Here is a 15,136-nt window from a genome sequence, read left to right on the forward strand (position 1 = left end):
CTCTGCCTGAAAGTCAGCAGCAATTCAGCCCATACACAGCGGGCTGTTAAGATCCAGTAGCAAAGCAAAAGCACAGACTTTTAACAGCACTCCTAACACACACACAAGCTCCTCCTCCACCTTCAGAGGGGCTCAGTAGGCCAGGCACTTGTTTGGAGCCCCCTTCACCCCTGGGCTGTTGGTGTGTGGGGGAAGGCCTGGTGTGCAACACGCATGCAGACACTGTGCGGGAGCCGAGCTCAAGCGCAGAGATCACGAACCTCAGCCAGACAGGCCCGGTGTGCGGAGGCCCAGGCAGGGCGGTGCTGGGACTCAGGCTGTAGCACGAAGCTGAACCACATGGTACCACTGGTATCAGCCCTTTCACCCGCCACAGTAGTAGGATGGGAGGTAGATGGAAGGGTGGCTCTCACACACCCCAACATCCCAGCATGGAAACATGAGGAGCAGAGTCACCACCCCCACTCCAACACAGGCAGACCTAGAATCAGTGGGTGCAGCACCAGCAGCCACCCCCACGTGCACAAGATTCTGTGCTGAGCCACAGCAAGTGCCCTGCGTAGGAACTGTGGCTCTCCCGCCCTGGCCCAGTCACTCCATCTCCACGTGCAGGGCCATGACTGCCTGCCCGAGGGCTGGCCTGGGGCTGCACCTGCTAACAAAGAGACCGAGGGGCCCTGAGTACTCTCCACGTGGGAAATAATGGGGAGCTGGAAGAGGTGGGGGACAATGATCCAGCAGGCCGGTGGCAGCCTGAGGAAGCGGGTCACCGGGCCCCTCCTGCACAGATGCTCCTTGGCAGGGACACCCAGAAACACCTGTGGGGCGGGCATGCTCACCGGTTGGTGGAGCCGTTGTAGCAGTAGTTGGGCAGGAAGTCATAGTTGAGCTCCCAGAAGACGTGGAGCGTGATTCTCCCGTAGGGCGCGGACACGTTGTGGTTGGCCTCCCGGAACATGGCATCAAAGCTGTCCAGCGTCAGGTACCGGCTCAGCAGCTTATGGGTCATGCGGTTGATTTCCAAGAGGCCGTCCAGCTCCTACGGGGCCACAAAGACAGGGTGTGGGGACAGAGCTGGGCTAGGCAGGAAGGAGTACCGACACCCAATCCCCACCCAGGCCTCGCGGTCCTGGTAGGGCTGCCCTGAGGTGGCCGGGAGGGAGGGTGAGCTCTGGGCAGGCGATGTGAGCTTGCCTCCCATTATGCCTTCCGCACTGTCCCCAAAGTGCTCACTGGGCCACTGTCCTTTCTCTACTGCAGTCACCTCCAGCCCCCCCACAGGGCAGAGTCCATAGGTCGCCTCCTAGCACAGCTGGCAGCTAAGCTTCCTCAGGTGTCAGGCCGGGTCAGCTTTCCCGGGATTTATTTAAAAGCACATTCTTGGTCAGGCAGGTGACTCACGCCTGTAATGCTAGCACTCTGGGAGGCCGAGGCAGGAGGATCACTCAAGGTCAGGAGTTCGAGACCAGCCTGAGGAAGAGCGAGACCCCACCTCTACTTAAAGAAAAAAGATAGAAATTATCTGGACAACTAAAAATATATAGAAAAAATTAGCCAGGCATGGTGGCGCATGCCTATAATCCCAGCTACTTGGGAGGCTGAGGCAGAAGGATTGCTTGAGCTCAGGACAGGAGTCTAAGGTTGCTGTGAGCTAGGCTGACACCACAGCACTCTAGCTTGGGCAACAGAGTGAGACTCTGTCTCCAAAAATAAATAAAATAAAAAATAAAAGCACATTCTCACGGGCCTTGCAAACCCTCACACTGCCTGACCACGAAACTTGCCCCATCTGCACTGTCCAAGGAGGCGGCCGATGCTGGGAATGGGGCTGCTCGCCTGAGACGTGCCGAGTGTGGCACACGCCAGACCTCCAACTCAGCATGAGAGACAGCGCCTCAAATCTCTCTAAATAACACTGCCATAGGGATAACACATTGAACTGGTAATTTGGGAATATATGTGGTTATTAAAATATATTACTACTAATAAAAATAATTCTACCTGATTCTTTTTCCTATTCTAATATGACCATGAGTAAATTTCAAATTATGGATCTATCTGGCTTGCATTACATTGCTACTGAACAGCACCGGTCTCAGTCAGAGCCTCAACCAAGGGTTTTAATTAAAATCATATTTGGCCAGTAACAGTCAAAACACCAAGGCCCTGTACCAAACCAGGCTTGTGAAGAAAGGCAGCCCTGTGTCTCTGACGCCCAGCCTGTTTGCTTCTGGGGAAGAACTTGAAGAGCCCCGATCCCCCCGCCAGAGAGGTGTTTCCAAGGCCAGCACTACCCCCACCCATGCCCGACGCCCACCCTAACTTCTGGATGAAGCTTATTCTCCAGTAAAGAACAATCTTCCCTGAGTCCTTGCACGTTCATTACCACCTGTGTTCAGCCTTTATTCTCAGATCAATTTGGCTGCTACAAAATCCTTGCTCACACTTCCTTTCCTCTGCTCTGGCAAAGGGCTAAGGAAACTGGATCTTCTTTTCCTGACTGCTGTGCTCAGACAGCCAAAGGAATTTTTCTTCTCCTTGAAGTCCAATCCTTTTACTGCAATATTTCTTGGTGTTGGCCAGTTTGGGTCAATTTTCCTAGGGTAGATGATACATGCTTCTAATATACACTTTTAAGTTTTATTTTATCAATGTTTTCTTGAAAAACAAATTTTAATCTTTGTTCCATTCAGTTAGTTGCCTTGGTTTTCTCCTTCAGGGGCCTCTAGGATATGCATGTTGGATCTTTGTTTTCTATCTTCCCTATCAACTTCTCTCAAGTCCTCTTTCTCTGTCTTTTAAAATCTGTTGATTTTAAAAATTTTCCTCATTTCTCTTAAAGTCATCATCCATTATGTTCTTTCTGGTGTAGTCTTCACTTTTGAAACAAATTTTTCTTTAGTTTTTAATTCATCAGTTCCATCATCTCTCTTTTCAAAGCTTCCTTTTCTGCCATCATCGTATTTCTAGATTTTTAAAAATTCTGAGTTATGTTATTCTTTCACAGCAACTACCACTTTCTTAATTTCTTTTAGCTCACTTTGAAAGATTAGGTGATGGTTTTCCTAAGTTTTCCAGACATCTTTCTGTCGTTCGCTGCAGGGACACTATTGTGCATTTACGGTCTCTTTTTTGCATAACACATCTGAAGGAGACTGGACCATGATCCTCATCTGTGCTCAACTGCCAAGTGAAAAAAGCTCTCTCACGCTTTGGGGGCGGCAGGGGCTGGCCAGGGCCAGTAACAACAAGTAAAGCTCCTGCTTTCTGGGATGTCTCTCCTGCCCCCCTCCCTTAACTCTGCCTGCACTCTTCTTCGCCCCGAAAGCCCTAACCATCACCAGCCTGCGTGGCAGCCCCAGCAGCTTTTCCCACATGCACCTCTCTCTCAGAAGGGGATTTTGATTCATTCGAATCTGGAGTTTGCAGGGCGAACCGTTCTAGCCCCATCAAACCTTCTCTCATCTCAGCATCCTTGAGGAGCTCTGTGGAAGTTATTCTCCGCAGGTCATGAACGACAGGACCTGGAGCCATCAACCCAGGCTCCCAGAATTCAATGGGGCGAAATTGTGGGCAGCACAGCCAAAGTGTGTTCAAATGGCTTCACCCACAGAGATCCTGGTATTGGCTAATGGATCATGGTATCCCCAGGGCTGGAACGACAATGAGCCTTCGAAAGTCTTATTTGATCTGGACAAAGGAGACAACAATCTCTAGGTCGACTGAACAAATGCGTGACTTGAATCATCACGAAGGAAATCTCTGCTCCTCAACCAGTTCCCAGCCTCAGAGCTCCATGGATGAAGGGGAGGAAGGCTCTTCTGACGCTAACAAAAACGCATAATGTAAATCCTCCTCCTACACTCCCCCCAATGGAAATGGACACACAGCCACTTATCGCAGTGACTGACCAGTCCGTTCAGGACTACTGGACATTGGCTCTGAATTGACATCAATTCCTGAAGATGCAAAGATATTGCAGTCCAGAGCCAGCGGAGGCCCAGGGATCAGCGGAGCTGGGGGAAAGCAATTGTGGTTTTAGCATTGTTGAAATTTGCCATTTGATGTTGGAATACATTCTTAAATAAACATGGTTATGTCATACATCATTTTAATGCAAGTTCTTGCTTTATGTTTTTTGCTAATGACGTAGTACTTGCTGTTTATTTTATATTTATTTTAGACTATGGAAATGATGTTAGACAAAAAGCAAATTTGAGCAATTTTTTATTCAAGTTCAAAATGGGTCATAAAGCAGCAGAGACAACTCGCAACATCAACAACACATTTGGCCCAGGAACTGCTAACGAACGTACAGTGCAGTGTTGGTTCAAAAAGTTCTGCAAAGGAGAAGAGAGCCTTGAAGATAAGGAGCGCAGTGGCCATCGGAAGTTGACAACAACCAACTGAAAGCAATCATCAGAACTGATCCTCTTACAACTACACAAGAAATTGCCAAACAACTGAAGGTTGACCATTCTATCATTGGGCATTTGAAGCAAATTGGAAAGGTGAAAAAGCTTGATAAGTGGGTGCCTCATGTGCTGACCAAAAATAAAAAAAAAAAATCATTGTTTTGAAGTGTCATCTTCTCTTCTTGTACGAAACAACAAACCATTTCTTGATTGGATTGTGAGGTGTGATGAAAAGTGGATTTTATACAACCAATGACCAGCTCAGTGGTTGGACCAAGCAGCAGCTCCAAAGCACTTCCCAAAGCCAAACTGGCACCAAAAAAAGGTCATGGTCACTGTTTGGCGGTCTGCTGCCGGTCTGATCCACTACGGCCTTCTGAATCCAGGAGAAACCATTATGTCTGAGAAGTCTGCCCAGCAAATCGATGAGATGCTTATTCCTACTTTACTCATCACCCTTCATTTGTATGGAGGTTGCAGATTTCTTTGTAAAAATTTTATCCTGTTATGTTCATTTCCAAAAATGTACATCTTTTTGAGATTATTGTGATAAAAAGTTAAAAATTTTTATCTATTACCTTATTACTACTAAAATGTAAGCATGTTAAGTACTCTGCTATCTTTTGCTATAGTTAGGTATAATTTATTCAAGACTGGTATTATTATTTGTTCTCTGAAGTCAATTTAGAATTGTGAATACTAAGAATAGATGCTAAAGAAGAGACTCAGAATAAGCCAAGTTCAATTAGTGCACATCTTTTATTATCTATACAAGAATTAGACCTACCATTAGTTCAATTTATCAATAAGGACAAGTAAAATTAGTTCCAGTACTTACAACTATTGATGTCAAGTCTTCACTTTCGAACCGTCCAATGGCCAGTTCCAGGGACTTATACATGGCTGCTGAGACCCGCTGAGTGATCAGACGATTGAGGTCTATCGACCTGCCCAGGAGCTGGGGGGAGGCAAGAGGGAGGGACAGCAGGGAAAGAGTGAACTCAAAATGTATGAACAACAAAAGCCAAATGAACAAGCAAAAAAATAAAAAACATTAAAAAAAAAACAAACCCCAGAATCCTATTTCAACAGACAAAATTTATTTGTAGAAAGATGAAAGAGTGTGTGTGTGTGTGTGTGTGTGTGTGTGTGTGTGTGTGTGTGTGTGTGTGTGTATGGGGAGGCAAGAGGGAGGGACAGCAGGGAAAGAGTGAACTCAAAATGTATGAACAACAAAAGCCAAATGAACAAGCAAAAAAATAAAAAACATTAAAAAAAAAAAAAAACCCAGAATCCTATTTCAACAGACAAAATTTATTTGTAGAAAGATGAAAGGCGCGGTGGCTCACGCCTGTAATCCTAGCACTCTGGGAGGCCGAGGCGGGTGGATCGCTCGAGGTCAGGAGTTCGAGGCCAGCCTGAGCGAGACCCCGTCTCTACTAAAAATAGAAATAAATTATTGGACAACTAAAAATATATATAGAAAAAATTAGCCGGGCATGGTGGCACATGCCTGTAGTCCCAGCTACTCGGGAGGCTGAGGCAGTAGGATCACTTAAGCCCAGGAGTTTGAGGTTGCTGTGAGCTAGGCTGACGCCACGGCACTCACTCTAGCCCGGGCAACAGAGTGAGACTCTGTCTCAAAAAAAAAAAAAAAAAGAAAGATGAAAGAGAGTGAGTGAGTGAGTGAGTGTGTGTGTGTGTGTGTGTGTGTGTGAAATAACTCTCCTTAAGTATTTACCCTGCTCTCCTGGAGCTGAAATTCTATAAGTCAAAGCCATAAAGCACTTTGGCAGTGTCATCTGCATTGAATTTGCACTTAAATCATGGGCTGAAACCCTGGAGAATCTGGGTCTGTTAACAATGACACCCTTTATAACAGTGTCCAGGACCAGCCACCCACCACACAGGGTGGCCTGGGTGGGTCTGATTTTGCACATGTGTTACAATGACAAATAAAACTACTCCATCTCTACTTCAGAGTCCTGAGAACACATGTATACCTATCATTTCAACAACATAAAAATATTGCAAAGCCCTTGTGAGAAAAGTCCCCCAAAATGTGCATGGTGGTTATCTGTAGATAGGGAGTAGAATTAAATGAAACTTTCTCTACAGTTTTCCATATTTTCCCTCTTTGTTTTTTTTTTTTTGGCAATTATGTATCATTTTTAAAAATACCACAAAAAATGAGCATTGTGTATCTTTAAATTCTTCACACTGGCCAGGAGAAAGCCCATCCCTGACACTCCGAGCCGAGGAGTACTGCTCACCTTCATTCTTTCTAAGCTCCAGCTTCTGGGCTCCCGGAGAAGGGCCGACCCCTCTGGGCCACACCTGCCCCAGGAGCCCGGGCAGGGCAGGTGCAGAGTGCTCAAGGTCTCCCTGTGTGTGTTTGAGGTTATCAGATAGAAACTGTTTATCTTTAAAAGCTTAATACTTTTATAAGGACACTCACACAGTCACTTAACATACTGATACCTGTTAAAACCTACTCAGCCATAAGAAAATCCCAACATTTTCGAGGCGTGCTCCATGTGTAGCACACCTGGGAGGGCCCGACGCACCGACGCACCTGCACGTGTCTCTGCTTCAGCAGCGTCTCGTAGCGGTTGGAGGGTGGGAGGTGGATCGTGGCTCCCTGATTCTTGCATTCCGATCGTAACCGTTTATCGAGAAGCAAACTAGTACAGAAGGAAGACAGGACGTTTTTCAACATCAGATTGAATTATCCAACATTTTGTTTCAAAATCACACACAGACACTCATACTCACCTTCCTGCCATAACCTTATAATATGCAAATATCTGGTCTGCTAGCTTGTAAACAAACTGGTCAAAACATAGATTCACCTGAAGACAAAGAAAATACACGTTGGAGATTGTGTCCCTAAACCAAGATTAAATAACACAACTTGAAAAACACAATCTTTTGCTAAGGCAGCTAACTGAGGCTCTTACGAGAAAAAAGAAACTAGAAACTATCTTACTGTCCGACAATAGCACAGTAAGTTACAGTGTGGCCAGGAGTGACCACGACACAGCCATTGAAAATTATGCCAGAACCATTCTTAATGAAGGGGAAAAATGTTCCTACTCCTTTAAATTCAAGGGACTATGAAAAGGTCTCCCCTCACCATGTGCTCCAGGTGGCTAACGTGCACTGCATCTGGGTCCCCACCAAGGGGCAGCTCCTGCCACCAGCTGTGCCTCCCAGGCTTCCCCTGGAGCAGGGCAGGCTGTTCTGGGTGCTCTGGGTACAAGGTCGGTCAGCAGACACCCCTGAAACCCAGACTCCTGCTTGCAGATGGGGCTGGCATGTCAGCCCCCCATAAGGACACCTGTGTCCAGAGGCAGGCAGGACCCGGGACCCAGGGGCCTGGCAGACAGAGACAGGAGGGATGTCTCTGCCTCCACCCACCCTGTATTGTCAGGGACCGATGAGACCTCCCTGAGGAACTTCTTTTGGGGGGGTCTTCATGAGGGGATGGAGGTGGCCCAGATGCATGAAGCAATTTGTTGAGGTTAAATTCTCTTGTATCCTAAACTAGAGAATACGATTTCTCTCCTTGGCTATGTGTACACTGACCTAAGAATTCCATTTGTGGGAATTTGGCCTCAAGAAATAATCCAATGCAAATAAAAAATGATGTGTTAGGAAGAACATCAAGGTACTATTTATAATAACCAAAACCAAAAAACTAGAGACATAATGGGTTGGTTCAGTGCAAAGGTCATGTTCATAACAGAAAATAGGTGAAGATGCAGAAAAAGCTTATGACAGCTGTCATGTGAAGAGGCACATCTGGCAGTTGTGGGGGGGTTGTAGTGACAGAGGGGAGTGCAGGTGGGGGGGGGTGGCCTCACACCAAAACGCTGCTTCGCATTTACACTGCCTTGTATTCTAAAGAAAAGGTAATTCCTTTAAATACTCAGAGGAAAAAGAAATTAAAAAGGAAATTGAATTAAAGGCCTGGGCCCTCACCTCTGCCTCGATTTCGTCGTAGAGGAACTGCTTGTTGAACCTGGTGAGCGCGTAGTGGGCGCTGTCATTGTACAGGTCCAGGGAGTAGAGGACGTACCTGCGGAGGGTGGCAGCAGTCACCACCCGGCTCCCACTCCGCGGACTCCCGGCTCTAATAGCCTCCGACGCCACAAGAAATTTAACTCTCGTTTTTCTCTCTCATGAAAGGATAATCTATTTTTACTTCAAACACCAAACTCTCCTGCCCAGAGCCCCTGCTGGCTGCACCCGAGGCCACCACTGCACCAGACAGGCTGGGGGGACGAGGGAGGACCCCAGGGGAGGGACAAGCTCACTCAAAGGCCACGCACAGACGAGGGCCTCCATCTACCTGCCTTGTCACTTACCGCACTTTAAAATACTTCACCACAAGTACGTGGTGTTTTTTTTTTTTTAAACAACAAAACTGAGTTATTTTCTTATTTTAAAAATAAACTGTCTGATTTAAACAGCTGAGCACAAGCACCTCCGGTGTTGGGCCTGTGTCTGAAAGCCCAACTCCCCCAGCTCACGTCTGGACAAAACGCAGTGGCCAGAGGCCTCAAGGCTGACAGCGACGGCAGCGCAGCGGGAGAAGCTGTGTGAGCAGGCAGGGGCCCGGTGGCAGGAAGCCCCCCCACCCCCACCCCCCCCAACCGCTCCCCGCCCCCAGGAGGAGCCGGACTGCCTCCAGCTCCTCACACAGGCCTTCCACACAGTGGAAGGAGATTGTCCTGTTTGTTCCCTGGGTGCTACAAGGGACCCATGAGGACTGATGCACACAGAACACAGGTGCTTCCCATTTGTTGTGCTGGGAAGGACCACTGGGTTGCCCCCAAATTGTTCCCCACAAGATACCCCTGTTTTAATTGCTTTCTCTTCCACGGATTTCATGTTTTGGATAACTGACCCCTGCACCCCGGCTCAGAGTCCCGACCCTCCAAAACAAAGCTGCTCAGTCAGTACTTGCTTTCCCAGTTCCATCGGGGTCAGAGGCTGTGCCACACAAGAGGGCTCCTCCCCTGTAGCCCCAGTGCCCTGGGCATGGCCACACCTCCCGGGGCCTGCGCTGCAAAGGCCTGGAGAAGGCCCAGACCTGTCCGGTCTCCCTGATCCAGGCTGGTCCCAGGGCCCTGCCCAGCACCCAGGCAGAACAGGAACTTGACCAGCTCTAGTACCTGAGCTCCTCATTTCAGTCTGAAGCCAAGAAACTGGTTCCTTGTATCACTCTCCGAAGCTCAACCCAAGAAACATGATTTTAGAGGAAATGCTGGAAACAGTCTAGGCTCCCTCCTCCACCTCCCTGGAGAAGCCCCAGCCACCGCGAACACAGGGCCCACGGGACACTCACTCCATCATCGATGCCTCCTTGGTCTCCAGGATGTGATCCGTCAGGATCCAGGGCATTGACATCTCGATGGGGAACTGGATCCTCCTGCCCATGGTCAGCTCCAGGAAGAACTCTCGGAACCACAACTGCGAAAGGTCACAGCACTGCTGCAGCGTTTCTTGGAGGATTCAAACAATACCAGGTTACCTTCCGCAAGCAGAAAAAGATACAGCAGAGACGACACAAGAGGGGATGCGTGCTGGGTGCCGGCTCCTCCTCTCTCAGCCCCAAACCATGCGGTGTGACTCCAGGGCCACTCCAGGGACAAGACCAGCTAGGTGTGGCTGCAGGTGAAGCCACCTGGACCTTGCGCATTCTGAGCACTCAGCGTCTGCCCGCCAACAGGGGCCTCGTCAGCCCTGTGAGCCCGTTGGCAGGCTTGGGGGTAAATGTCCTTTTTGAAAGGAGAAATGAAAACAGGATGGCTCTACTTTTACTTGGGTAAAAACCAACATCCAGGAGGCAGCATTACATGCACACTCAAGGGATGTCTAGCTGATGCAAAAATAGAGACAGATTAAAAAACAAAATCTCCATCCTTTCACAGCATTAACAGCAAAAGCATCGCTGTTTACTCCGATGCCTGTAGCAGCCAGCCGGGGCGGGGAGGCTTCTGCTCTGAGCTACAGGTGGGCACAACGGCAGGTGTGGATTTTCGAGGAGGACACAGGCAGACACACGGAGGGCAGAAAGTGCACCTGCCGGGGCCCAGACCCCACCCAGGAAGCGGCTCACCTGCTCGAGGCACCTGCTACCTTCCCCCACATCACCACCCACAGGGCGGTTTCTGATATTTATCAACGCCTGGGTCTCAATCCAGGCAACACATCACATTTCCTTGTGTTTCTGAGCCCATAGAGGTTGGCAAGACTGTGTTTATTTGCAGGGTCTGCTCCAGCCCCTCGGCCTTAGACCTTCTAAGGGCCACACCCTGTGGGGGGAGCTGAGGCCAGGGACAGCGAGGCCACAGCAGCGGGACACATCACCCTCTGGGTGCACCAGGGATGGGGGCAGGGGACGGTCAGGCAGGCAGAAGCATTCTAGGTGGTGTTAGTGGTGTTAGGACATGCTGGGCCGGGCGCTGGTCAGCAGTATCTCTTACCACTGAAATTTATCAAGTGGGTGTAGAAGAATGACTCTCGATGAAATTTTTCTATGTCCAATATGGTGGGCCCCTCAAGGCTACTTCTCAAGGTTTTCTTGGAACCACTTTTGTCTGCAATGAGGGACTCTAGCATGGTTCTCACCATGTAAAGCTGGATTATCCAAGGAAACATTTGTGGGGGAGAAAATATACACGGTGCATTAGTTACGCCAAACTCAGGAAAACAGTAAGAGAAGGACTGCTCCGCTATGCCCTGGCCAGAGCCAGGCCTCGGCCCACGCCGTGCGGGCCCCGAGATCTGGCACCCATCTAAGTGGCCATGTTGCTGCTGTTTGGGGGAAAGAACAACTTGTGTAGCGGAGCAGTTCACCTCCGTGCCGTAAACGTCAACAAGAAAAACAAACGATGTCTTACCACCAAAGGTTAAGAGAGGTGGGTAGGTGTACGACTGCCTCAGAAACGCGTTTACCACATGCAAGAGCCTTTCCATGCCCAGAGACTTGAGCTGCCTCAGCAGCTCGGCAGAGCTCAAGGACTCGGCCATGGTGCGCACCAGGTAGAGCTAGACACAGACAGACGGGGGAGAGGTGGGGAAGAGCCGTTAGTCACAGGACACACACGCCCGGTGGGGGACACGGTGACACACGCATGAACGGAGGCAGGGAGGTGGCAAGTATCCCCCACAGGCCCAGGGGGGCCATCCTCTGCAGAGAGGCCAGAGCCTCACTCCCAGACTTTGGAGAGGTTTCCTACAGAGCCAGCAACGTGCTTTGCTGGTGACTGTCTGTAAGACTGGAGGAGAGATTACAAAGCCCCCAACAGAGCGATGAGTAAGAAGCACCAGGTGCCGGGTCGGGAGGAGACAAGCAGCCGAAGTATTAAATCAGGCATGAGAGTCAGTGCAGGGCACTCAGGGGAGGCCTGAACATACCAGGAGAGAGAACAGTGGTGGCAGCTTAAGACCAGGACACACAAAAGCAACATTTGACAATTTCCCTGCGTTTTATCTTTGGGAATGATCATTTGCAGACCCAACATAAAAATTAGAAGCACACATTTAAAGGCCCATCAAGAAATGCAGTACATGAAGACTTTCACCCATATTTTTGGGACAGGAGTTGAAATGGAGTCAGATGCACTTCCGAATGCAAATGAACACATCAGAGAATCAAGGGACGCCTTGGCTAATGTTCCAGATGCACTTGGGCGGGGAACAGGAGTAGCAGAAAAGCCACAGGCGATACTTCACCTTGCCCAAGCAGACAGGGTGACATCATTTCATGCCCTCCCCGCTTCAGGCCAGGCCCACCCCAGGAACAAAGCCAGGGCAGGGTGCGGGGACGAGAACCTGTGTGCTGGAGGGTCCCACGGCGCGCCGCGGCACTTTGATGTCAAAGCCGCTCTTGGGGTCCTTCTCACCCCGCAGTGCCGGGTCATTGAAGGGTTCATGCCCTGTCTCCCAGTCACACACGGTCTTCCTGATGGCCTGCAGGACACTGAATGGCCCGTCCAGTTATCAGCGAGGCAGGGGGCTGAGACCCTGGGAACTTGTACAGTCATAGCATCCCCTACCTAACAGGCTCTCCGAACAGCTGACACACACATACAAATTCTCTGGGGGCGGTGGAGAGACAGGAAATTTTAAGACAGATTGTTTCCTTGAGAATATCGCTAGTCTCAGAAGTGACTGAGCTGCAGTTTGCATCAGTTAGCCTGAAGGGATGTTTTATTTCCTGAACCCTTTCTGCAGCAAGGTAGCCCCGAGTCCCGCTGCGGGCAGGGAGGGGACTGACCACCACACCCACCCAGAGCAGAGCAGAGCTCCACTTGCCTGCACACGGGGCGTCCCCGTGAAACCGTGACCGAACAGGAATGGGAAGCTGCCCACATGACCAAGGACACTGAGCATGTATCTCGACTCCTTTGTAACGTGACCCCATCACCAACTGGGCTGCACCGTGCAGAGACCCCCACGGGTGCCACACATAGTCCATGGGCATTCTGGTCCCATCCTGATCACCTTGGGAGAAGGTTCTGGCTAAAATCCGAATAACTCTGAGACTACACTACACAATCCATGGGCTTTGTGGCTGGAGCTCTGTTTCTTGTTAAAGTCAAGAGCTTTTTTTCGATACCGGTGTACCTCAAACAAATCCTATCCGAGAATACCCCTCCCAAGTCAGGCAAGACCCCTGTGCACATATACGGACACTGCAGGGCACATGACGGGCCCCCATGTGGGCAAGCATGCGCACGGCAGGCAAGACTCGAGAACAAAAACCCCGACTAAGCCCTCAAGGTGACAGAAATTAAACTGGAAAGCATCACAGTATAAATGTTAGTAATGCTAAAAAGTCATACCATGCCGGGTGAACAATACATCAACTAGAAAGCAGGAAAATAAAGTCCATACATTTGTGAACACCCGTAAGCTTCAATTTACACAGATGTCCTTGAAAGACAACTTGATCTAAAAGAATCAACATTAAGAGAAAATAAGCTTAAGATTGCTACTGGATTTCTGCAATATCTATGCCAATTTTGATAGATCTGTAGGATGAGCCAGAAGAAATGAAAGCAAAATTACTGAAGAGGACACACTGTGGGAGGGGACAGAGTGTGGGGCTTTGGTCCCTAGAGGTCTGGTGATCAGAACCACAGGCGGATTTTGATACACTGTCTCCAGGCTCCTTAGGCACTCTGTAATTGATGCACCTTGGTTGTTCTGGCTAATAACTGGACCCACTGTATTAACATGTGGAGCAAAGTCACCAAAAGGGTGCTGGAGGTTGAAGATAAACGAAATGGACCTATTTACAAAACTGTAACGCTCTTGTCGTTTGAACCCACATTCACCCCAGGCCTTTAGGACCTGGCAGGCACAGGGCGTGTGCAGAAGGCTGACCTCTGGATGACATTCTTCTTCTTCTTGATGGCCTGCCGCAGCGGCTCCCTAAGGGTCACCTGCGCAAAGTCCTGCAGTGCGGCGTAGACAGTGTGCCGGATGGCATGATTGAACACGCTCTCCATCCTGCCCATCAACACCTGCAAGCCCTTGATCATGGCAATCACCTGCAGGGGACATGGCACAGTGGACAGCCTTCTCAGGGGTGGCACAGACACATGCACTGCCCCTCCCCGGCAGCTGCCCCGAGGCCTTGCTCCCCAGGGCAGACTCTGAGCACCTGGAGGGCAGGGGCGCATCTGTCTCAAAACACACTCACACCTGCATCCTCATGGGCACAGAGTCCATGATGGAATCCAAAGGGAAAAGAAGAAAAAAGATTCAGGAAAGCAAATATATTAACTAGAAAATAAAAAAGAAGTCATGAGAGTTTGTAGCCCAAATCCCATTTGTTAAACAATAATAGCACACTGAATTAATATGCATAGGAAAAGCTCAGAAGATTTTGTTTGAACATAAATACACAACAAAGAGCTTCCAGAGTAATTCATGTGACAGAAAAATGGTGCCATTGGCTCATTACTTTCCTATTTCCAGCCAGTAATTTTGTTAATTACACTGTACTTTATTACTTTCTGAATAAACTGAAGGGCATGAACCAAAAGTGACAGTTACTACACATGAGTTTTCTTATTGCTTTTGCAGTTTATAAACATTTCTGTAGCCAACTTCACTACAGCTGTGTGAGATGCACAATCTCTTTGAAAAGTGAAACAGAGCAAGACGAATTTATCACAAATCCACTTGCTGTTCAGTAACTGATTTATAGAACACAGGAGCAAAACATTTAATAGCACCAGTAAGATATAATTCCGTGGCATCTTTTGTTTTCTTCTTTTTTTTTTTTTTTAGAGATAGGGTCTTGCTCTGTCACCCAGGTTCAAGAGCAGTGGTGTGATCACAGCTCACTGCAGCCTCCAACTTTTGGGCTCAAGTGATCCTCCTGCCTCAGCCTCCCAAGTCGCTGGGACTACAGGTGCGTGCCACTACTCCTGGCTTATTTTTTCTATGTTTTATAGAGACAGGGTCTTGCTCTTGCTTAGGCTGGTCTCGAACTCCTGACTTCAAGCAATCCTGCCACCTCGGCCTTCCAGAGTGCTAGGATTACAGGTGTGAGCCACCATGCCTGGCCTCTGAGAGTCTACTCTCACTCATTAACTTTGATGCAAAAATTCTAAGCAAAATATTAGCAAACTATATCCAGCAATATATAAAGAGGATAATATAGCATAATCAAGATGCATTTATTCCAGGAACGC

General features: G+C 48.8%; 1 protein-coding gene across 2 annotated transcripts in view; it reads right to left on the reverse strand.

The window, feature by feature from the left end:
* CYFIP1 (cytoplasmic FMR1 interacting protein 1) overlaps positions 1-15,136 on the reverse strand; it is an 86,455-nt gene that overhangs the window by 27,314 nt on the left and 44,005 nt on the right. The window contains exons 14-22 of one of the 2 annotated variants that reach the window (XM_045561088.1): positions 13,818-13,984; positions 12,261-12,408; positions 10,910-11,063; positions 9,769-9,925; positions 8,400-8,496; positions 7,191-7,267; positions 6,991-7,099; positions 5,254-5,373; positions 840-1,039 (exon numbers count right to left, since the gene is read on the reverse strand). In XM_045561088.1, the coding sequence (XP_045417044.1) occupies positions 840-1,039; positions 5,254-5,373; positions 6,991-7,099; positions 7,191-7,267; positions 8,400-8,496; positions 9,769-9,925; positions 10,910-11,063; positions 12,261-12,408; positions 13,818-13,984 (1,229 nt within the window). Of the gene's footprint in view, positions 1-839; positions 1,040-5,253; positions 5,374-6,990; positions 7,100-7,190; positions 7,268-8,399; positions 8,497-9,768; positions 9,926-10,909; positions 11,475-12,260; positions 12,409-13,817; positions 13,985-15,136 lie in introns of both variants that reach the window. The other variant, XM_045561086.1, reaches the window with a different exon arrangement.

This window comes from Lemur catta, chromosome 9, assembly GCF_020740605.2.
Source record: "Lemur catta isolate mLemCat1 chromosome 9, mLemCat1.pri, whole genome shotgun sequence".
NCBI classification, from domain to species: domain Eukaryota; kingdom Metazoa; phylum Chordata; class Mammalia; order Primates; family Lemuridae; genus Lemur; species Lemur catta.